Below are 25,301 nucleotides of genomic sequence, written 5' to 3'. Positions count from 1 at the left end.
GGCCTGAGTTCAATCCCCGGTTCTCACACACACACACACACACACACACACACACACACACAAAGAGAGAGAGACATGTATTAAATGTCTACTACATCGAAGTTCTATGTTAGCTGCTTAGCAGGATACTAAGATGTCTTACCGGAAAAAAAGACTCTTCAAGAAGATGAGAAATGATTTCTGTAATACAGAAAGTAATTACATGGTAATACTAGTTAACTGCTTTATTAGAGATACAAGTGGAATGTAGCTGTGTCATCTAAGATGATAATGCTCTTTTGAAATGGTTTATAGCACTGGGCATGCATGTAAATGATGTTGAGAAACATCATCTCTAGCCTTTCAAATATGGGCAAAACGTCCATTGACAAAGATAAAGGAAACCATTTTCTGTAAAAAGAATAGCTTAACCGATGAGAAAGAAAAGCATGTGTGTTCCCACACAGTTTTATCTAGTAGTGCTGGGATGTTATGTCATGATAAGGGAAGGCACAGTGACAGAGAGAAGCTTCTGTCAGAGGTGGAAGCAGGTCATTGTGACCTTTGAAAAGATTATTATAAAAATGTAGTTTTCAAGCTGGGCATGGTGGCACATGCCTGTAATCCCAGCATTTGGGAGGCCAAGGCAGGAGTTTGTTCTGAGTTCAAAACCAGCCTGGGCTACAAAGTGAGTTCGAGGCCAGTCTGATCTGCTTAAGAGTACCCTGCCAGTCTGATTTGCATAAGAGTACCCTGCCAAGAGGATGGGGAAGGGAGAGAGAGGACAGGTGGGCACAGAGTAACAAAGGCAAAAAATAATAAGACTAGGGTATAGTTGGTTCAAAAATATGTGCAATAAAAATTCAGTATTGATAGATATAGGCTAAAAGTTTAGCTCTTAATCTCTTACGGGGAGGAAAAAGGGAAGGTGATTACTACTTAAAAGATTAGCCATCCTCACTCTTAGCTGATAATTGTACTTGTTTCTTGGGGGGAGGGGAAAAAAAAGTAGCACAAGAATCATGAAAAAGACTTTTCCCAGTATCCCTTTTCCCACTGACCCACATGATTTCTTCTCCTTTACCTCCCTGGCACAGATGACTGATGGGACCCCTCTGTAAGGCTAGCCCTTCCTTTGTACATTTCCTTCCAGCTCCACCTGCTTACTCAACAGTGTCCTCCAACAACTAATACTCCATCTGTATGTCTAGATTCCCCAGTTGGGTCATTCCTGTCAGCATAAAAGTATTATTTGCTCCTATCTTTAAGAAACAACACAAATGAAAATTCCTTTGATCCTGTATCCTTTTCCTTATCTAGCCCTAGCTAGATATTTGTAGTCAGAAAAATGTTAATCAAAACAGCAATTAAGGTTTTTTTTTTCTTCACATTTTATACTGGCAAAAATCCAGTTCTTGTTACTGGTGAAATGCAAAATGAGAAAACTTCAATATAGCAGAATGTGACAGTGTGTATGAAAACCACAGGTGATTAACCTGTTCATCCACAATTTCAGAATTAATCCAAGAGAAATACTTGAATGTACAAAATGACATTTTAACACTATTGAGACATAGTTACAATAGCAAATGTTTGGAAAAATCTTAATTGCCTTTTAGTAACAGATTTGTTAAATAATGTTATATCGCACAATAAACATCTTTGCAGTGGAAAAAAGGGATAAGCTCTAACTATTGGTATAGAAATACCTCTGTTGATAAACTAAAAATGCGAGGCACTGAGAAACTTTTAATGTTTCTGAGATTTTATAAAAGAAGTTTAAATAAGCAGGAAGAAACTTCATGTTCTTAATTTTTATTAGTACATATTTGTAATGAGTAGTGATTATAGTCATTATGGGAGTTGGTACGTGTACATAGCTCATCTTAATTTTTTATGTGTCTCCTCTCTCCATCTCTTGGCCCCCTTCTCATTTGAAAAAGATCTAATCTTAAATAAAAGCTATTAAAGTGATCATTCACAAATAATGGGTCGTGCTGGGGAGATGGCTCAGTGGAATAAGTGCTTCCCTGGCAAGCGCAAGGGCCTGAGTTCAATCCCCCATTTCACCCCCCCCCCAAAAAAAAAGGGTTCACAATTAGAAAAAAATATGCATTCTAATAATTTCCAAGCCAGGCATGTTGGTGCACAGTTGTAATCTCAGCACTCAGGAGGCTGAGGTTGGAGGTTTGCTGTGAGTTCAAGGTCAGCCTGGGCTACAGAGCAAGACCCTGTCTCAAAAAAGATAATTTCCAATCTTATTTTCTATTTGTTGTTGTTGTTTTTATGTATTTGGTACAAGGTCTCACTATGGAGACTGGATTTGTAGTGATCCTCCTGTTTTCAGCCTCCCCAGCGCTGGGATTACAGATGTGCTCCACCATGCCCACATTCAGTCACAGTCTCAGTGGGTTTGAGGGCCGGGCCAGCGAGGCATGTGGTACCAGGGATTGAACCCCATCCCTGCACTTCCCTAGACAGGTGCTTAGTCTGCTGAGCTATCTCACCGGCCCTTATTGTCTGTTTTAAGCTCTCATATACTTTATGCAAAATATAAAATGAAATTTTTAATATTGTATTCAGATATTCTTTGAAATGAAGTATAGTAACTGAAATATTTTATTATTTCTAGATCCATATTTATTCTCTTGGAATGACATTATATTGGGGAGCTGATCATGAAGTACCTCAGAGCCAAGTAAGTTAACTTTTTACATTTCTTATACTTTTTAATTTGTACAGTTTTTGTAGTTTACATTTGTACAGTTTTTAAAATGTTCTTTCATGTAACTGTGTATTATAGTACATAAGCAGGTGTATCAGTTGGGTTTTTTTGAAGCCAGGTCTAACTAAGTAGCTCAGGATGGCCTAGCACTCACAAAAATCCTCCTGCCTCAGCTTCCTGAGTGATAAAATTACAGTCATATGCCACCTCACCCTGCTACATCCCATTTTTATACTGGTTGATCATGTCACCCTTTAACAAAGAATTAACAATATAAATACTAATGAAATTATTTTCAGGGTATTCTTAGAATTATAGTTATCACCACCAAGGTTTGAATAATTCAATCTTCAAAAGAGTTGGTGGGGCCAGGGAGATAGCTCAGTAAAATAAGTGTTTGCCTGGCACACGCAGTGTCCTGAGTTCAATTCCCTGTACCACAAAAAGAAAAAAAAAAAAAAAAAAGAGTTGGCCTCTTCAAAAATTATAGCCATGGAAATGGTCGTATATTTTTTTTCTAATTTAATGCTAAATCATTAAATCCTGCTAAGGATGGTAAATGATTGATGATCCATTCTTGCACTGAAAATAAAACTTTTTATGCTAAAATTATGATAATAGAACTGGGGATGTAGCTTGGTGGCACAAGCACCTGCCTGGCAAGCACAAAGTCCTGAGTTCAATTCCTAGTACCAAAACAAAAAACTAATAATAGTCCTAATTCTACAACCAGTGTATATGTCATGAGAGAACATCATTACTTTTTTCTCTTGGGAATTCAGAATCATGTCTTGCTACCCTACAGCAAAAGATGCAGATAGCAAGTTAACTCTTTCTCAGGTCTTAGATTTGGATGGCCATTGAACCACTTCTTGTCTTTTTCTTTCTATTTTTTTGAGAGAGAAGGTGCTCAGGATGCCTTCAAGGCAGGTCTGATTTGGCTTGAGGATGAGGGGATTGAACCACAATATCCTGAGCCTGACTGCTTAGTTTCAGCAGGCACTTAAACACCTGAGCTAATGGGCAGGCCCCCATAGTCTTTTTTTTCTAAAGTAGTTCTGATTCTTCACTATATACCTCAATATAAGCGTAGTAAATAGCAATTGAAAAACTTCAAAATAGTTTCATTTTATCAAAGCTAAGATAATAACATTTAAAATTGAATTTTAAGTATTTAGAAGTCAAGCTGGGCGTGGGTGGCACATGTCTGTAATCCCAGCACTCAGGATGTTAAGGCAGGTAGATCATTGTGAGTTTAAGGCCAGCCTGGGCTACAAAGAGAGTTCAAGGCCAGCCTGACTGCATAGTGAGATTCTGTCTCAAAAAGAGAAAAATGAAGTAAAAGAGGAGGAAGGGCGAGGAGGAGGAGGGAAAAAGGGGGAAGTAGGAGGAAGATGATGATGATGTCATCAAATAAAACTACTCATTTTTTTCTTACTAAATGTCAAAAGTAGCAAATATTTTAGACTTACACTCCCAAATATGTTAAAATCCATGAAAGATAATTCAACTTCATTTGATCCAATTTTACACTATGAGGAATAGTATAAAGTCGAATTTTTACTGAAAGTGTTTGTGTTGTATATCAAGGAGCCAAACTTGGCCAGATAGCTCAGTGGACTAAAAGTCCTGCTTAGGGAGATCACAGGGTCTGGGGTTTGATCTCCAACGTGCCATGCCAGCCCCACCCCTGGGGCATGCTGAGATGGAAGATTGGGACTGGGCATGGTGGCGCGCTGCCTGTAATCCCAGCTCTTGGGAGGCTGAAAAACAGGAGGATCACTACGAGTCCGATTTACATAGTGAGACCCTGTGGACCATGTAGACCCTGTACTAAATACATTAAAAAAAAGAAACCAAACTTCATATACAATGTGATCAGTCTATAGTTAACATTTTAATCTCTGCTGATAATTGGAAATAAAGTCAGTATCAATAATGCATAAATCAAATGATAAACCTTATGCTTTGATCAGAAATTATCATTTTGGAAATATTTCATGTTAATTTGAAAGTATTCTTTGTATCAGACACTACATACACTAAGATGACTGTGTCCCACTCCAGTGGAATCCATTGGAAAGCTGTAAATAGCTAAGTAGTTCACCATAGTGTGAAATGCTAGGCTAGAGGCAATGGATAGGACTGTAAAACAATAATTGAAGGGACCGGCAAGATAGCCCAGCGGTCTAAAGTGCCTGCTTAGGCAAGCACACAGGGACCACAGTTCAATCCCGGCACCACTTGCCACACCAGCCCCGCCCCCAGGTTGGGCTGACTGGTGACCAAAAAAAAGAAGTAAAGAAAAATAATTGGAGTTTCTAATTAGCATTACAGGATAAGGACAGTCTGAAGGCACTCCTTCTAAGTGATAACCTAAAAGATAAAATAATAACTTCTTGGATGGGAAACTGTAAAAGTCCTAAGTGGATGTAAACATTTTAATTCCCATCAGCGATGGAAAACTCCATTATGCTCTGCTCTTTACCAATATTTTGTATTATTAATCTTTTTATATATTGGATGAAAAGTAGGTTTATTGGGCAGTGCTGGGAATCAAACCTCTGTTCTACCAATAAACTGCACCTCCAGTCCCATTGTAGCTTCTTCTGTGGTTTTTATTTGTATTTCTGAGTAATGATGTTGACCACCCTACTTATGTTTAATGGCCATTTGGATATAATATTCCAAAAATAATGTTAACTAATAAAAATAACCTCACATTATTGGTTTCTCTGTTTCACCAGATAAGAACTTATATTTAAATTATCTTGAGTCATTGTAATAGCTAAAATATTCTGTTATTGTGGAAATATCAGTGTATTTATATAGAATGAAAATATATCCTACTGAATATGAGAAAATAACTTATTGCCTTCAAATGGCATTTAGACAAGAATTGTTTTTCAAAATACTTAAATATTCAAAGAATCCCACTTCTACATCAAGAAAACAAAGCAACCCAGCTGTTTTCTGTAATACTTTATATGTGAGAAGACAGTTTTAGCCATCTTCCATTAATTTTTCTTTTCTTAGGTTTTTGGGGGTTTTTTGGCCAGGAAAAAGTAAATGCAACAAGATTTGTCTAGGCTAATAGAGAAAGAATTTCTTTCCATACACTTGAAATTCATTTGTCGTGTTTCCTAGGATTTGTAGACAGGCTTTTCTCACATTAGAAACAAGATTAGGCAGACGTTACATGGCTTTTTCTTTCTTTCTTTTCAGCCTATTAAACTTGGAGATCATCTCAATAGCATACTGCTTGGAATGTGCGAGGATATTATTTACGCTCGGGTTTCGGTTCGGACTGTCCTGGATGCTTGCAGTGCCCACATCAGAAATAGCAACTGTGCACCTTCGTTTTCCTATGTGAAGCAATTGGTAAAACTAGTTCTGGGAAATCTTTCTGGGGTAAGCTACAATTCCATTTGGTAAATATAACCACATTTAAAAATTAGTATCATAACATAGAATTTTCTTTAAAAGTTTTCTAGAGACAGCATTTTCTCAATGAAGACTAGGCATGGGAAATTGAATTTCTTATCCTATTGTTATTTACTTGAAACAATACTTAAAATTTAGAAGACTTGTTGTTGCTTAGATTCCTACATTTTATGAGAGCCAGTCTTTTTTTAGCACTTTATTCCAGAAAATGTCATAGGATCATATCACACTTTTGAGCTACAAGTGTCTGCTTTTGCCTTCCTAGGTGTTTTCCCAAAGACCTTTGAAAGTGGTTCTATCATTGTGAACACATGAAGAAAAAAAAAATTAACGTGAAAAATGAGCTTTAGGGCCAGCTTTAGATAGCTCAGCAAATTAAAGTGCCTGCTTAGGCAGAGGGCAGAGGCCGGCCCTGCCCCTGGGGTTCACTGAGATGGCAATTGAGACTGGGTGTGGTGGCGTGCGCCTGTAATCCCAGCTCTTGGGAGCCTGAAAACAAGAGGATCACTACAAATCCAGTCTGTGTAGTGAGACCCTGTAGACCCTGTACTAAATACATGAAGAAAAAAAAAGAAAAATGAGCTTTAGAAATATTTAAATATATTTTTATTTCTTTATACCTGCTTCTTGGTCACTCTGGATCCTTTAGATTTTCCCAACCTTTCCCATCTTCTCTGGACGCCAGCATCTAGATGTGTAGGAAGCATCCATGCTGTGTTTCTGCCAGATGGCCATAAGACTTGGGCTCTTCCTCCAGTCTGGAAGTGAAGAATCCAAGAATAACAAACTTCATCTGACACTCCCACCTCTGCTCTGCATCCCTTCAGCTACCTCCTGTCTTGTTTACCCTACTTTAGGTACTTCTTGGTTTTTTGTATCCTCTGCTTCTAAACCTTATCTGCTCTTACCCATGGTGGTTTCTACTTTGGTTGCTGTAAATTTGTAGCTGCACGCAGTGTTTTTCCTGGCTCCTTCTTAATTCCTCATCTCAAATGTAGTTCCCTCATCTTAGCTAGGATGTTGTACGGCTGCAGGAATATATCTGCACACTTCTAGTTAATGTGAAACAGGCTCAGGGATCTTCTGGACAAATGGTTTATAAACTGTCTTCTCGTAAGCCTTTGCAGTTCCAGGTTGGGAATGTGAAGTAGAGGCTGAGTGATTGGGTTTCTTGGCTGCCCTTTGACCTTTTTAACTATGGCAGTTCCTATTTTTATTTGTTTTATTTCTAGATGTTCCTTTGTTTGAACAAAGGTAGTCAGTAAAATATGTGAAAGCCCTTTATCCAGGCCAGTTTCCCGCATTGCAGTTGATCTTAGCCAAAAGGCTGAGAAGGAATTTTTTTCCCCATGTTTTTGCACATGAAGTTTTATTAAATCTATGATCAAATAGACTTGAGAAAAAAAAATTTTAAAGAAATGTATTTTTGCTGTAGAAATTCTCAGTGCCTTTAATGCACTACACTTAATACACCACTCTATAGTATAAATCTTTACAAACAATGGGCACACTGACCAAACTTTTCTCAAACATATTTGATACTGGAGGTCTTCTTTCATGCACCTATAATAACACTTATATTCTATGAACCATTCCTTTGCGGATGAGAATATTGAGTTCACATAGCTTTAGGATTTAATTTTCTTGTGAGTCCAGGGGTCTTCCTACTACACCACAACTTCTGCAAAAACTTTGTGTTCTTTGCTGATTTTACTTCTATAGTAAAGTGCTAGATACATTTTTTTCTTCTACCTTTCCATGAAGAAATAATCCTCCATAGGAATTTTATTACCTCACCTATAATGATTACCTGTATTACATAAAAAAAGCTCCATCCCTATGAGATTTGGCATTTAGTTCAGTTTATTATATTACTTATGTGTATGTGAAACCTGAACTAAAGGAGATAGGTATATAAATAAAATATTTGACTGAAGTGTTTTTAAAGTTTAATTAATTTACTTAATCAAAAAATGCAAATAAGGCTGCAAAACTAGGAAAAATTTAAAATGTATGAAATTCATAGAGGAAGAATTTAAGATAGAACTGAAGTTAAAGAATAGTTCTTTGAGGTAAATCTTGTAGGCTAAATAGAAAGTGATCTCAACAAAGAAAGGCAGCCTTGCACACCTGCCATCAGATGGGAAAGAGCAATGCTAAGTCTGGCCTGAGTTGTGCTCGAAGACTAGTGGGAGAGAAAAATAGGGGTCAGCTGGAAGCCACTTGTGGAAAACTTGCACTTAAAAAGACAAATTTTTACCAATATGCTATTTCTCCTCTACCTTTCCACTGTTCTTCCAAGTCCCCTGAGTAACTGGAGCAGGTGTGTTTACTATGTGCCAGGCACTATGCTACATGATTTGTATGACTTGTCACATTTCTTTATCATAACCCCACCCTGAAAGAGACGCTTTCATCTTATTTTAGTGATGATAAAACCAAGGGTCAAAATGATTAAAACATGGCTGTTGCCATACATAGGGTAAATGACTGAGATTTTGTTGGCCTGGGGTGTCTCCAGACCCAAAGTCTTTGCTTCTAGCTGTTACTTTCCTCTCAGGCTGTTATTGTCCCCAGAAGCTCATAGGATGAATTAGTCTTTCACTACTGTGAAATTCATTCCAAGTGACCATAATTCTTACTATCTATCTGTATTACTGAACAATAGTGAAGATAATTATTTCAGTATTGGTGAGCTGTTTTAAGGTCTTTAGAATTTTTTTGCTTTTTCTAAATTTCTGTCTAATATAGGGATAATAATAGCTACCACATGATGTTGTATGGGGAACAAACAACATTTCACAAAGCTACAAGGCAGTAACTGATGAAGAGTAACTGTTCACGTCATAATTGTTGCTAGTGCTTGGCTCGATGAGGGATTCCCAACTACACAGAACGCTCACTATCTTTTCTCTCACTGATGCTACCGTGTAATCTAGACTAACATTTATGCAGTTTAAAGGATAGCACTATTCAGAAATATTTCCACTCAAGTATTAGAGGTAGGAATCATGCTAGACCTTCAGATATACTCTTACACAGGTTTTTAATTGATATTAAAACAGTTCAATTATAGAGGACTTCGGGGCTGGGGAGATGGCTCAGTGGAATAAGTGCTTCCCTGGCAAGTGCAAGGGCCTGAGTTCAATCCCCGGTTCAAAAAAAAAAATGTTATAGAGGACTTCAATTTCTTCTCCATTTTATATCTTGACATTTCTCCTCTGGTGGTTATGATTAATGTTCTAACTTTTCATCCTTCATAATATGGAGTTTGACCTAATTTGATGTACTTTATTTTAAGCATATATTCTTGGTTAAAAGTTCTTGATAATAAGATTATTGAGATATTTAAAGGCTCAGAGATTATTGAATTAAATTTAATTGTTTTCCACCAATGTGTGTGCTTAATTTGAAGACCATATTTCCCAAATGTTCTGGCAGGCAAGATCTAAAAAATAATTTTTGAAAATAATTTAGTTTCCTTAATGCATATTTATGATCAGAGGGGGCCTGGCCCTAGCTCAGGCCTTTAAGTGGCTGCTTCCACAAAGCTCTCAGCCTCAGGTTGCTGGAGTTCGAACCTCACACCTCTCCAGCTGGCCAAAAGTGCCCTGAAGCCATTCGAGGAACAAAAAAAAAAAAAAAAAAATCCATATTTATGATCAGAAGAAAGTTTCATCATATAAAAATTAATTTGATTTTAAAATTTTATAATTGATCAGATAAAGTAGTTAATGGTTCAGGGAAGAAAAGGACACTTCAACTTTACTATTTTCAAAAGGAACTCAGTGGAACTACTACTATTATCTACCTAATTATGTTCCTGGTTGGCAGGTATTCTTTGGTAATTGTTTTTCAAGTTTTCATTGCCTGAAGATGAGTTGGCCAGTGTGGGGTGTAAAAATCTTATCCAAGGAATACAAATTACAATAAGGTGTGGAATATCTTTGCAATGGCAGTGAGTCAGAGTAAGACTCCAAAAGTTGTGGTACTAGTGCCTTCCGTAGACAATTACTATGAGGCAAAAGGGAGATTCTTTTGTCAAACTTGATTTTTGATTACCTATGTACAGACAGATCAGCTTTCCCGAAACAGTGAACAAAAGCCTGATCGAAGCCAGGCTATTCGAGACCGATTGAGAGGAAAAGGATTGCCAACAGGTAAGAGTACCTTAATAGGAAATTGGTAGGTTTTAATTTTATTATTTCTTTTATGAAATTAAATTTACCTGGCTTGGAAATTGAACAATTTTAAATGTGTTTAGTTAGAACATAAGATGTAAAGTTGAGGCAAAAAACAAACAGAAACATTAGCCACATTCATAAGTTAAATCCACCCAAGTTATGCAGAAAACGTTAATACATAAGGACTTCCATTGAAATTATTTTCCTTTCCAATTTTTTAATCAATAATAACATCATTTATTGTTTCAGCATGGTATTTTATATTAAAATACATCTTAAAACGTGATCAAATAAACATTCATATTTGTGAATATAAATATTGCTTCAGTAACCAGCATTATTCTTTCTGCACTCACATTTTCTGTTTTAATTCTTTAATGGTAATTATAAACCACTAACTTGATCTCATCACTAATTTCATGTCTTGAAGTTATCAAATGCTGCTTTAGTAAGTAAAAATGAATAGTGGTATTTGCAAATAGCATTTTATAATTATGAGTCCTATGGTAATTATATACTTTTTTAAAGAAATGCATGAAAACCCCAAAACAAAACAAAAATAGGAGAAATGAGGGCTGGGGAGATAAGCACAAGGACCTAGGTTCAATCCCCCTGTATGCGATGCTGGGCCTGGAACCCTGGCACGCCATGCTGCCCTCTAAAACCGGATGTGGTGGCATAGGCCTATAATCCCAGCACTGGGGAGTCTGAGACAGGAAGATCACTATGAGTCTAAGCTGCATTGTGAGACCCTGTACCAAGTAAATAAAAAAATACATAAATAAATACTTTTCTTAATTTTTATTTAAACAGGAGAAATGAATTTTTATATAATTTATCTTTAGTATTAAGTGTCATTTACACAGTTTAATCTAAAAATGAGTTTTTGATTTTGCTAATTATTGTTATTCTTTTAACTTCTCATTTGTAATACTAAAATTGTGATTGTGTGTTATTTTGGATTTTGGAGCAAGGGAAAAGTAAGTGTAAAGAGAGCTGAAGTATATTATGTTAAAATAGTAACTGATATAAGCTAATAAAATATTGAAAGGGTAATATCTAATTTTTAATTTGATCAGTTATCATAATAGTTTTCTTATTTAAAGAATTATGGGGACATTTATGATAAATCTTTTTATAAAAAATAAACAATTGATTATCTGAAGCAAATGTTTTAAAAAGAGATCAAAACTCCTGTATCTCAGAGCAAAGAACATAATGTAAACAACTGTATTGTTTATGAAGTCAATGAAAACCTGTAAAATTGTTTCTAGGGAAGTGACTCTGTAATTGTACAGGTAATTGTCTATTTGGTGCTTCATGTTATTTACTGTTAATAAAGATTTTTTTTCTCGTAAAGGTATCTTAGCTTTCAGAGAAAGGTAAATTGATTTCTGATTAGATTGCATTTCTTTCTAATGTATATACTATATATGGGTAAAAAAATGCAAACTAGACTTTATTTATTTTGCTTTCTATAATGCATGATAGCAGTTAAATGATTTTAGATCATTTTTGTTTTCTTTACCATGCCCCTATGTAAAAGAGACACACTTTCTTAAACGTACAGGTCTATTTCCCTTTCCTATTCTAGGATTTGAAGTAGGATATTATATGAAATTTGGTGCTAAGAATAACAACAGTTTGTTAATCCATTAAGTTTTAAATAGGTCCCCCATTTTAAAACTAAAGAAACTGAACAGACTGTCCAAACAGATTATGAAGGTATATCTTCAATGACCACAAATTAATAGATCCTTAACAGACTATTCATGTATCTTATTCTCTAGTAGTGATCTCAGAGAATAAAATCTTCACTGGAGAATAAAGTTTTCAGGATTACAGTTAGTCACTCAGGAGAAACCTGAAATAGAGGGCCTTAATACTTAAATAATAGCATTGTTTGAATCAAATGTAATGGAAAAAGATTCTTCTGATCATACTAGTCATTGCTTTTTGTAATAGCATTACTTCACAAAAGCTTTAATTTACCTTTTATTTTATTTTTTTTTTTAAAGGAGAAACACATTTTCTTTTAACATTTATTTATTGTGTGTGTGTGTGTGTGTGTGTGTGTTGTGTGTGTGTGTGTGTGGCCAGCTCAGCCCACCAGGGGGCGGGGCTGGCATGTGGTGCTGGGGGATTGAACCGCGGTCCCTGTGCTTTGTCAAGCTTGTTCCAAGTAGGTGCTTTAGACCACTGAGCCATCTCTCCAGCCCCATAAGGAATTTTTTTTTTTTGTGTGTGTGTGTGTGTGTGTGTGTGTTTTGCTCCTTGAATGCCTTCAGGGCACTTTTGCATGGCTGGAGTGTTGTGGGGATCGAACTACAGCAAACTGAAGCTGCCAGCATTGTGGAAGCAGCCACTTAAAGAACTGAGCTAGGGCTGGGCCCCCTTAATTTACCTTTTAAAAACTTATAAAACCTTCTTTCACAGACAAAATCAACATAAATATACCAATTATACTCATTAGTGGAGAGAAGCAGTTAGCAGCTAATAGTAGTATGTACTATTTTAAAAGGAATGAGATTGAAACAAAAATTATCTCTTGAAGAAATCTACAACACTCGGTGTTGCTTTTTGGGACTCTTATTAGTGAACTCAAAGCAGTCATTTGCAGCAAAGCAGTCTTGTCTTCCCACATTGGTAGTTCATTGGCTTTCAGTTGGCTTCCCACACTGGTGCCCATCAGTGGCCACCAATCTAAAATGTTGTGTACTATTGTCCTTAGTTTACTAGTGCTCTGACTACAGTGTTCAATAAAGAAAGTATCAAGATGGGCAATGGGATACAAGAATTAGATTAAAATACGTAAGCAAATGCAGGAATGTCTTATAACCAGCAGTTTAACTTGTCAATTTAGCAAGACCTTGCCTCAAATTAAAACTGAAAAGGACTATTGATGGAGCTTAGTGCAAAGACCCAAGTGCAATCCCCAGTACACACATTCATACACATACACACACACACACAGAGAGAGAGAGAGAGACAGAGAGAGAGACAGAGACAGAGAGAGAGACAGAGAGAGAGAGAGAGAGAGAGAGAGAGAGAGAGAGAGAGGAGTGTAGGAGTAGTCTCTTTTATCAGGGAAGTGTTTGTTATAGTTGTTTCTATTTTTCATTTATTTGGGGATATTAAAACATAATATACAACAAAAAAAACTTCATCAATTAAAATTTAAAGAAATTGTTCAACTACAAGTAAATAACCCTCGTGTCCTCCATATGTTACTTTTGAACTCTGTCACCAAGCTAAGGCCTAGACATGTGAGCTGTCTGCCCTGCTTTATTGCTTGACACTGCCACTGCTGGTAAAATGGCTTCACTAAGCAGAAAGAATTTCCTGCCAGGCTTACATTGGAAACCTACACCGTGATCAGATCACTGTGATAGTGCTTCAGAACTTTGGGTTTGTTGATTATATCAAGTGTTTTTTAATGTACTTGAACACATTTGTGAGGACAGATGGGGAATTGAGGAGCCTTCTGTAATACTGAAATGTTGTCTTGAAGTTAATTTCTACAGAGAGGCTATGAATCTTTGGATCTCTCTGTCAGGAGAGAGGTGAAGAATGATATCCAGTTAAGGATAATGTTATCAGTAGAACAAAAAATAGTTAAAGCACAGTATACAAGGAAGATTTTTCCAATGTAAAATAAATACAATATATTCTAATAGGAAGACACTTTAGATTCTTAAAATCTCTTACTGTATCTATTCGATGTATAGTCCTTATTTTCCATTTAGATTTTAGCCAAAAGGAAAATTCTCCAAAAGGAAAATGTTTGTGGTTTCATTTTAGATTTGGGTGCTTACAGTTTTATGTAATTTAATGTTATCTGTAACCTCTGAACTTAGAACCTCTCAAGAGATGGGAAATCCCTTTGTAGTAACCATTTTTCCTATTTTGAAGAATTTGATACTTTTTAAATAAGGATAAATCTAAAACATTTATGAGAGATCTCGTGATTCCTAGTTTCCAATATTTCCTCTCAAAAGAACTTTTTAAAATCCCCTTTCAATAGATAATTATATGCTTAGGAAAACAAAGCTTTCTGCTTTGAGAAAAGGGGTGACAAAATTTAAAATTTTATGTTTCCCTTCTTCAGAAGAGCTCAAAATAGCACCTATGAATTAGTTCATTTATCCTGCCATCTCTAAAAAGAAAACTTAATGAATTATATCCATATTTTATTGAGCGACTTGCCCACACTGATGAACAGAATAGAAAGCTTGTATTAAAGCCCAGCCTTGTTGATAATAATCTTGCTGGTAGATTATGCTTCCTAAATTGAATTTTAAGGATTTCTAAAAGTTATGTACTCAGCCCATTATTTTAGCATTCTTTTAGAATCAATCTTATAATGAAACAAGATATGGTCCTTATGTTATTGTTCTACTTGGGAGTGGAAGTGGGGAGGCTAGTGGGAGTGATGTCAGATAGGCAACACAATGGAAATTTTTATACAATGAGATAGGTATCTTAAAATACTTTTTGAGCATAGTGGGAGGAACAACTATGCCAGGATAGGGTAATATTAAGATATGTTCCTCTCTCTAGAAACATTCTAGAGTGCCTCAGATGGCATTACTTTCAGCGAAAGCATTAGCAATTTCCTATCATCACTATAGGTAGTAAACACAGCTATTAGATGTACTTAATTAGTCCAGTGTTGTCCACTGCCTGTTAGGTAGAATTATCCTAATAACCTAAACCTATGTTTAGAGAGATTTGGAAAGTATTTGAATAAGTTGCCTTCTCTGTAGTCTCAAGTACCTACCAATTACTACATGACCTTACTGTTAACAATACATGATCTTCACTGATGTGGGGCTTAATACCAGAATTAATATGGCTAGGTTCTGTATTTGAATTTCCATTTTTCTGTGCCTATAGTAAAGAAATTGTTCCTAGTCTTTAATAGCATAAAGCAGCTTACTTTACTAAGATTTGTATTTTTCAGAACCAAATTATTATTACTTTTTATTTTACTACGTATTTTACTTTACATCAAGAAACCTCTTGCAAAATATAGTTTTATCAACCTAGGAGAAGTTGGCTAGGCAACTGCATTGCCAGTTGTTTAATTGAAGATAATGCTACCATTAACATGGTAAAATGCAGTGATACTTCTGTTAGATAGGAATATATGATTGAAGAATGGTGTGTTTATACCAGCTAAAATGCATTTGTACCTAGATAACTACCTAAAGTGTGTCTCTTTTTTCTTCCAAAGAGCAAACAAAAGCAGTCCTAGACTAATGAACCTAATTCAGAGAATAGAATTTAGCTCAGACCTCTTTCTTAACACTTCCTTTTTTCTTTTCCATCAATAGTTTCTTCCTTTTATCCTTTTGTGATTTCTAGCTCATAAAATTCTACCAAACCCATCTCTGACAGATGTATACCTGTCACTCTGATTCTTGTCTCATACTTCCTTAACTCTGTTTAGTTTCTTCAGGAAGATCACTACTCTCCTAGCTTTCTTCTTTTCTAGCTACTTTTTCTATTATACTACACCTTTCTTGGCCTGTAGGCCACCAGAAAAGACCTTAACTATGCCTCAAAGTCATCTTTTATAAACACAAATAATTATGAGGTTTTAAATTACCTATCATAATCTGATTAAAATCATAGCTAAATTCAAATATTTTGTAGAAGTAAAACAAAGTTACAGCAAACTTTCAAATAAATTTTCATTTTCTATTGCTTTCTTTAAAATTGCAAGTTATTAGATTTTTAAATATATATGGAAATGTTTTCATATCTAATTAATTTGTACCAAAACAATAAAAACTCAGCATATTTAAAACAGTACTTATTTAAGAGCCAGCTCTTCTAAGATTCCATAACCCGTGAGTATATTGTTAGTAACTGCTAATGACCTAAATGAGAATAGCACCTGCTACAAGTGCAGTAACCTCAAAGCACATTTGAAAAGTAATCTGTTTATATTACAGTGAAGTTAGAGTGGACTTCTTGGAGAAAAACATACTTAAAATAGAACTATTGCATGAGAAAAAAACTAATTGTGAGAAAGATCTGAAGTATTCAGAACAGCAGAAAAGTATATGCTATCCAGAGACCTTCATGTATTAAGAGCACTTAACAGAGAAATTTGTAGCCTGGACAGAATTAGGGAAATAGAAACAAAACCATAAAGGATATAAGTGGCAGATCTAAAAAGAGTTTAAATTTTGAAGTGCAGTGTAGTGTATCTTTAAGATTCATTAAGCAGAATAGTGGCATTGTGCAATTTACATTTCAAAAAAAAATTTGGGCTGCTGAATGGAAAATAGCTGAATGAGAAAGTAGATGCCCCAGGCAACCTATTAGGAGATCATTGCAGTGATATAACCAAATGATAATGCTAACTTGGACTAAAGTGGTGGCAGTGAAATTGGAATGAAGCACACGAGGGCTGGTGAGATGGCTCAGTGGTCTAAAGCACCTACTTAGAACAAGCTAAGCAAAAGTACAGGGACCGCGGTTCAATCCCCAGCACCACATGCCAGCCAGCCCTGCCCCCTGGTGGGCTGAACTGGCCACACACACACTAAATAAATAAATAAATAAATAAATATTAAAAAAAAAAAAAAGGAGAAGAAGGGGATGGTGAATGAAAGAAAAGACTGGAATGAAGCACACGAAATTAAGACATCTTTGGGAATTTAAATAGCCAGCATTTATTATGGAATATGATAGGGACCCTAAAGAAGATGACACATTTAAGAATGCTGCCTATATTTCTGTTTTGAGCAAACAACTGGATAATGGCACCACTTACTCTAATAACAGCTGAAGGACAATCAGCAGTCCTGGATGTGGGAAGCAAGAGATCAGCTTAAGCATGTACAGTCGTAGATGCTTCTGTAATACACTAGTTAGGTTATAGAAGATTGGAGCTTCCAGAGGGAGGTCAATGCTAATAGTATAAATTTGAGAGTAGTTAGAATATGAATTTGGGAAGGGTTCGGTTTGGTTTGGTTTGGTTTGTTGATGGAGATATTAGATTGTGTTTATTTACTAATAGAAACTCAAAATGGAATGATGATGGCATAAGCAGATAGTATAGAAGTTAATAAAAAATAAAATCTTTGATAAAAAGGAATGGGGATCCAGAATATATATTGGAGATTGGCCTTTAGCTGACTGGAAATTTCATCCTTGTAACAACAGGAAAAAGATATGCAGACACAGGTAGACATAGGATTAGTTATAATAAGATGAAGAAGCACCTCTCTGACAGCTTCGGTTTTCTTGCTAGAATATAAAACAGGATCATCAGCTGAAAGAGGAGAGATTTAAGGTGAAATTTCAAAAATGAGGATAAGTGAAGTAGTCCCTATTGTTAGCGCATAGTATTAATTGTCCACCTTGATTAGTCGTGGGTTTATGGTGTTGGTAAAATATCCACTTGATTATAAATTTGTTCCAAGTTTTAACTACTTGTTGATAGCCAAGGCAGTAGAAGAAGGTGGACGGTTGCATTTATCTGTGGCTTATGATTCTTTAATCTTTTCAATTATTCTTTATAATGTATTAATGTATTCTATCAGTTTCTAAGAATATCTGTGTTCTCTAGTTAATACATTTTAAAGTAAAAAATTTCAAATGTGGTTCACTTCACAATATAAAAATTAAATTGCAATATAACTTCTGTATAACATCAGTTCATCAATTTTCAGATTATATTGGAAGCTAGAGTCTATAACAGTATGCATGTTCTGTTTCTCAGTGTTGTGTGTATGGACATTATTCATATTTGCAATTGAGTAGTTCTGTAGAGGTAAATGAGAAATAAAAAAAGCATAACATTTGAATCTGATTCTTTAGCATTTGTTGCCATTCTGAAAATAATTCATTTTTTTCTAAGATTTTTTTTATTAAGGTAAAATTTGTGGTCATGGAATCAGTTTATAGTTATTCAGAAGACAAAATTAATAGCTTCAAATGAATTAATAAGCAACTTATTATTGCTTAGAAGGTTTCAGGGGCTAAGGTGATAGCTCAGTAGAAAAAGCGCTTGCCTGTCAAGCTCAGGGGCCTAAGTTCAATCCCAGTTCCGCAAAAAAAAAAAAAAAAAAAATTTTCAGTTACTTTTTGTCACATAGCAGGCAAGCTGTCAAAGAGAAGTCACAGAAAGTAGCAGGGGCCTGTTGGGTTAGTAACTATAAGATATTTTTCCATATTTTTGCCCAATGGTGGGCAGATACGATTTTTTATTGTTGAATCTGTATATTCACAAGGTTAATGTCTAAATGGGCATTTTTGATGAGACTCCAAATTTATAGACTGCTGCCTTAAAAGCAAGTAGAATGAAGTTACTGGTTTTAAATGTTTAAAGAACTATAGAATAAGTCAGAATTGGTGTTCTATTCCATTTGGCAAAAATTAATATATTTTTGTTGCTGTTGTTTGTTTTTGAGACAGGGTTTCACTATGCAGTTAGGCTGGCATTGAACTCACAGTGATCCTCCTTCCTCAGCCTCCTGAATGCTAAGATTACAGGTGTGCACCAGCACACCCGGAAACATTGTGTTTTAGAGGGAAAGCCTATTTTAGTACATGATGGTCTGCCATCAAAGAATTTGATTTCTTTCATAATTTAAATGTAACTAAATTAACTGGATTTCAAACACTATGAAAATGTTTGAAAAACATATCTAATTCCAATAAAATTTTGAACTTAACAATTCCAAATGCTATAATATTATTTCAAGAATTTTTCTCTTTCACATATATTTATTTAAAAGACCAGGATATAGTAGGTTTTTATGCTCAGTAATACATGTTTAAGTTATACATTTAGAAGTTAATGGAGCACATCATATATTCAATTATTACCCTCAATCATTTCATGAATAATCAGTATTGCATCAAACCAGATAGTATCAACAACTTTCATCTGTGTTTTTACAAGCAATTAATTTACCTTTGGTAATAAAACGCTGCTTGGAGAGTAAGTTCAATATCCTATTTATTAGATAACAGACATTGGGCTGGGAGTGTAAGTCAGCATGCTTGTATGTGCTAGGTCCTTGGTTTGATCTCCAGCACCACAAAAATGAGATGAAGAATGGAGGGGAAGGCATTGGACCATGAAAAGTTATGCAATCATAACATGTCTTTCTACTTCTATCACCATCACCATCACGCTGTTTCATCTCTGATCTTTCTTTTATAGAATTTAGGAAATTACCACCACTTTCATTGTCAGTAATGGGTTACATTCCGATTTATTTTCTAAAAATTCTATGCATACATGATAGATTCTTATCATTCCAGGAAGAAGCCCTGCTTCTGATGTAATAGACTTACACAAGGCTCCATTCTCTCATCAAACCTTTCTTAACAAAGGGCTTAGTAAATCTATGGGATTTCTGTCCATCAGAGACACTCAAGATGAGGAAGATTATTTCAAGGACATTTCATCAGATAATAACTCTGGACATGAGGATTCTGAACATACCTATTCCCCAGATCAGTTCAAAACTAGTGGCCCTCAAAAGAAGGCTGTCCCTGGCATTGATGCGCTTCCCAAAAAGAAGATTTGGGCGTCATCCATGGACTTACTATCTTCACCTGACAGAGACTTCTCTCCTGGAGAGATCAACAGATACCAGCGCTGTCACCCTGATGGTGTCACAGGGCAGACTTCAACTACTCCTAGGAAAAAAGAGGCCAGGTACTCTGATGGAAGCATAGCCTTGGATATATTTGGCCCTCAGAGAATGAATCCAGCATGTTACACACGAGAATTGCCCACTTCCTCAGCAATATCCAGTGCTTTGGACAGAATTCGAGAGAGGCAGAAGAAACTTCAGGTTCTAAGAGAAGCCATGAATGTAGAAGGTTAGTAATTTTGTGTGTGTCTGAGAAAGAATTGAACCAAAGTATTTAAAATTATGTCTTGAAATAAACAGTTATTAAATCATTCCACAAGTCTTATTTCCACTGCCAAGCTTTTGAATCCAGTTTACATTTATTTCTTCTGCCATTTTCATTCTTTCTCCACCAACGGACCCTTCTTCTGCACAGTCGTCCTTATACACATTCCAGTTTCTAGTCATTGTATATACTCCCTTGGTTTTGAGGGCCACGTGTTTTTAGATTGTAAGCTTTTCAAGGGCAGGGGGTATGTTTTCTAGCTTGTACAGTCTCTCATGGGAGGCTTCAGGAAGTAGCTGGCTCATGGGAATGAGTAGCAGCAAAATCTGGTGTAATTCTGCAAAATCTGAATCCCAAGAAAGTAGAATGGTGCATTGGCACCATAGCCACCATCTTAAAAATACATTTCAGGGCACAATTCTAGTAAAGTTTGATTTCTTTCAGCTGAAATAAAGTTTGGAATCTATACTTCTAAAGTCATAGCGGTAAGATTTATAGGCTTAGAGTCAGCCTAGGTTGGAATTAGTTCCTCCTTTTGGTACCTACATGACCTTTAACTTCAGTAGTTAAGTGATCACTTCAAGTCTAAATAATTCCATCTAGAAAACAGGCCTGAAAAAATAAATTAAGGGAACACTTTAGAGTGATTAAATGAATTACTACATTTTATGAAAACAACTTTATACACAGTAAATTCTAGCAGGGCATGCTGGCTCATGCTTGCAATCCCAGCATTCGGGAGGCTGAAGCAGAAGGATTCAAAGTTCAAGCCCAGCCCAATCTAAATGCAGAATTCAAGGCAGCCTGAACTACAATGAGACTCTGTCTCAAAAGAAACAAAAATAAATAGGTAATAAATTTTCTAATGTTCTCAAGTGTGATTTAGTTTCAGAAAGATTATTTTCCTTAGTGTTTGGTAAATTAATGATATGAATTAGTGAAATTTAGGGAATTTTTTTATACTTAAACCTTTGAGAATTAAAAAGGAAAAATCAAGCATTGTGGAAAAATGTTTTATCTGTTAAATTACAGCATAATTTTCTATTTGATATATTTTGTTTGGGTGATTTTTATCTTGATTAACTATAACAAAACATTTTATACCCTCGTAGTACTATGTGATCCCACTATCTAATCAAGTAATGTGTGTATACATGTGTAACAACTTTGTTAACATTAACAAAACTCATGTAGAACAGCTTCTTTCTAAATAGGCATATATAAGGGCCAGCAAGATAGCTCAGTGGACTAAGTGCCTGCTTAAGCAAGCGCAGGGACAGGGGTTCAGTCCCCAGCAGTACATGCCTGCCAGTCCTGCCCCCTGGCACGCTGAGCTCCCCCCAACACCAGTTGTGGTGGCGCACGCCTGTAATCACAGCAGTGGGGAGACTGAAAACAAGAAGGATCACTAGGAATCTGAGCTGCATAGTGAGACCCTGTACTAAATACATAAAAATAAATGTGCATATATATGTGCAAAGATGATCCATACTGTTTGTCAAACCTTATTTGCCCCAAAGGTAACTAGGATTTAGAAATTTTAGATTTGTTTCAAGAGGTAACATGCAAAAGAAAAGCTTCCTTTTTAAAAATAAAATATGCTTTGAATTGTTGAATAGAGAACCATTTCTGTCCTGGAAATGGGTTTTGCTATTACTGAAAATCTTTCTAAAACATGCTCATGTTTTGCCAGAGGATATTTTAAAATCCAAGTAAACAAAATTAGAACATGTTGGTTTATTGTGAGAATCCATCACCTTCAATAAGCTGTCATTGTTATATTTGCAAGTAGTAATTATGCTTGCTTGAGAAGAAAAGCATTATTTAAAAGGAGTATTTGAGATTTAGAAGTCGAAAGGAATAATTCTTGTTGGTTATTTAGTTGAGTAACTTCCTGGTCTTAGGCTATCCTGCCTTTTTCTAAAAGGTGAAGCAATTTGTGTTAGGTGTGCAAATAAAAGTGCAGATTCCTAATCTGAAGATTTGGGGCCAGGGTTATAGCTCAGCAGCACAAGCTTCTGCCTAGCAAGTGCAAGGACCTGAGTGCAATTTCAAATACCAAAACAACAAAAATTTTAACTAGTATACAAAGCAAAAATAGCAAATAAATGTAAATTCTATGTATCTCATTTAACTCTCATAAAATGGCTCTGCAGTCCCCTTTCATGTATGATAAAGCGTGCAGAACAGTGGGTATCACTACATATTGGCATTTCTAATATTTGAATTTTTTTTAAATTTATTTATTTGGTACAAGGTCTCACTACACAGCTCAGACTCAGTGATCCTCCTATTTTCAGCCTCCCCAGTGCTGGGATTACAGGCATGCACCACTAGCCCCAGTCTCCATGGCCGGCTCAGGCCTTCCCAAGTCAGGGCCGGTGCAGCATGTGGTGCCAGGGATCAAACCCCAGTCCTTGTGTTTGCCTAAGTGGGCATGTAGTCTGCTGAGCTATTTCGCTGGCCCTGATATTTCTAATATTTGTATTTTAAAATAAGTGTACTGTATAAATTTTGTAATCTTAAATTTGTTAGTTGCTAATGGATCAAAGTAATTTAGAATCGGGTAAGGTCTTGTGTCACATGTTACCCAAACATAGTCTTGATCTCAGGAAGAGCTAATGACTTGTTAATGCTAGAATAGTCATCATTTTAGGAATTGTAGTTTGTCCATCATGAATTTCAAAGTACCAGTCTAAAGATTTCCTAGCACATGTTACTTAAGTATTTTTAAAGAAGCATTTACTTAAGTATTTTTAAAGAAGCATTCCAATGATTGTTGAGCTAATATGACAATCAGGAAATGGCTGCACTTCATTTCATTCGTCTGGCTTAGTGAGAAGTCACTGAACTAGACAGCGTGATCACTGTCTTCCCCTTCAGGTGTGAACCCTTTCCTTAGGCAAGGCCCCATCCTCTTAGAAGTAGTTTTTACGTAAATCACCTGTACAATGTCTCTTCAGCTGATGGCATCTGCCAGCCAAATAGCATAGTAGATCCCAGTTTTAAAAATCAATGTTTTTAGAGCGGAAAGGGGTCTAGCTACCATTTTATCTGAGCAGCTCATTTTCAGAGAACCAGAAAAATAGACTAGTTTGCCAAATGGCATACATAATTCATAACAGACCTGTAATTTTAGTTCCGATCTCTTGAGCCCTGTTGAAAAGTTTGTCCACTCTACCATACGAATTTTAAGAGATCACATGTGTTTCATATTGTTGGGAAGACATTTTTACTGCCTGGGAAGTTGAACATTCAACTAACCACCTAACTGACAAAACCCATAAGTCTCTCCTTAGTAAAATTATATGTATAATTTTCAGTGCATTGACACAAGATAGCATTTTAAAAGACTAAAATGAGATCTTTTTGGATCTTTCAGAAGTAAACTGGAGGCATTAAGATACACCTTCATGTTGCTAGATTCGCTTTATAATTGTGTTGTGATGAGGTTTGACCACGGTATAGCTTGAATGTAGCTAACCCAACATCTGATGAGATGAGGGTATGTACTCTAGAAAGGCAGTGTTTGGCAGTGTTCATGCATACCTCTTTGGGAATAGGTGAGAGTAACAAAAAAGATTTCAAGAAAGAAATTATAGTTGAAGTTCGAAAATTAACAGTGTAAGATTATTATTATATTAAATTAACACTTAAGCATTCTGATCTCTTTATAAAGCAACAGGGAAAAGGACAAAAAAATATAACTTTAGCTCTCTCTCCCTCCATCCCTACCCCTCCTCCCCCCTCTGCTCCCCTCCCCTTCTCTTGGTTCCTTTCTCTCTTCCCCTCTTTACTCTTTCACCTTTTTTCACCTCAGCATAGGACTACATCTTTCTTCTTCCTTAATCCCAGCATGTTCTGTTCTACCTCTCTCTACTGCTTCTCAAAACCAGGGAAGTTGTCAGTTTTCTAGTAGGTGTATGCCTGACAGATGTCCCTGTCTACCTTATGATGCAGTCACCACACACACTGTGCTCATTGCTCTGTGGCTGGCAAGAGATTCCTTATTATGAGAGATCGACTTGGAACTAGTACTGTGACTATGATATGATCAGTAGTCCCACACCCTGGGTGGGGACCATGAATAGTATTTTGCTCCCAGCAGTTGAAACTCCTCTGCATTCTTTACAATACAGTATCATGAAGGAAAATGTGACAGTGATAAAGCTATTGTCTACAAAAGAAGCTATGGCTAAATGTTATTTATTTAATGAATGATTAGTCAATTCACCATGCCTCAAAATTAAATACTGTTTCCTTCCTTCAAGTACTGTGACCTCTGGTCCTAGCCTAATTTTGTTATCCTGGTATATCCCTGTAAATACGTCTTAAGATCTGTGTTGTACAACCACAATATATAAACCCTTGATGGAAGGAATATTCTCTTATCTATGCAGTCCAACTCGTTCAGGTGCTAGATATTTGTGACATGGCTTGTTATGCCACTGAGGAACTGGTTTAAGTTTTACATAGCCAAACTGGCCCATGTGGCTTCAGACGATTCCTGTAGAAAGCTAGTCCAGTGTACAGTATGAACACTCTATTGAGGAGGCACTCATCTAGAAGCATTTGAGAAGAAGTGAGCCGTAAATTGTTGTTTAAAGAACACAACTGACAGAACACAACTGACACCTCTTACTCAAGTGGAAGAATGACATTGCATTTTCAAACAGTAATGAAATGTGAAACCATTACAAGCCCTCCGGTATCTGCACTTATAACAGTGTAGCACTGATTTTTTTGACTTAGAAAATAATATGCTACTTTGTTAGACAGCAGGACCCTAATTTGAATCTACTAACAGTATTATTTTTATAGGCCCATTTTTGGGTTTTAACTTTGCCATCTGTGAGAAGTATAGAAGAAATATTGTAAATGAGTCTTACTAACAGTGAATATCATTACAGGTTTTTTTCCATAGTTTTATTGAGAAACAAATAGCAATGAGACAGTTTCAAATCAAATTGGTAGGACAGTTTCAATAATTAACACATTGCGTACATTCTTCCTAGTGGTTAATTGCTGTGCAAGATGCGGACTTGATATCCTATTTACAAATACCATTAGAACAAGTC

The 25,301-nt window shown here is 36.0% G+C and overlaps 1 protein-coding gene across 8 annotated transcripts in view; it reads left to right on the top strand.

The window, feature by feature from the left end:
* The window catches only part of Ptpn13 (protein tyrosine phosphatase, non-receptor type 13), a 229,009-nt gene that overhangs the window by 107,558 nt on the left and 96,150 nt on the right, over positions 1 to 25,301 (top strand). For 7 of the 8 annotated variants that reach the window (XM_023712954.1, XM_023712955.1, XM_004629264.2 and 4 more), the window contains exons 4-7: positions 2,612 to 2,677; positions 5,930 to 6,115; positions 10,221 to 10,308; positions 19,621 to 20,187. In XM_023712954.1, the coding sequence (XP_023568722.1) occupies positions 2,612 to 2,677; positions 5,930 to 6,115; positions 10,221 to 10,308; positions 19,621 to 20,187 (907 nt within the window). The remainder of the gene's footprint in view (positions 1 to 2,611; positions 2,678 to 5,929; positions 6,116 to 10,220; positions 10,309 to 19,620; positions 20,188 to 25,301) is intronic. The other variant, XM_023712958.1, reaches the window with a different exon arrangement.

This window comes from Octodon degus, unplaced genomic scaffold, assembly GCF_000260255.1.
Source record: "Octodon degus isolate 3935 unplaced genomic scaffold, OctDeg1.0 scaffold00028, whole genome shotgun sequence".
In the NCBI taxonomy this organism is placed as follows: Eukaryota; Metazoa; Chordata; class Mammalia; order Rodentia; family Octodontidae; genus Octodon; species Octodon degus.
The sequence above is the reverse complement of the archived record's forward strand: the minus strand, read 5'-3'. Positions and strand labels throughout refer to the sequence as shown.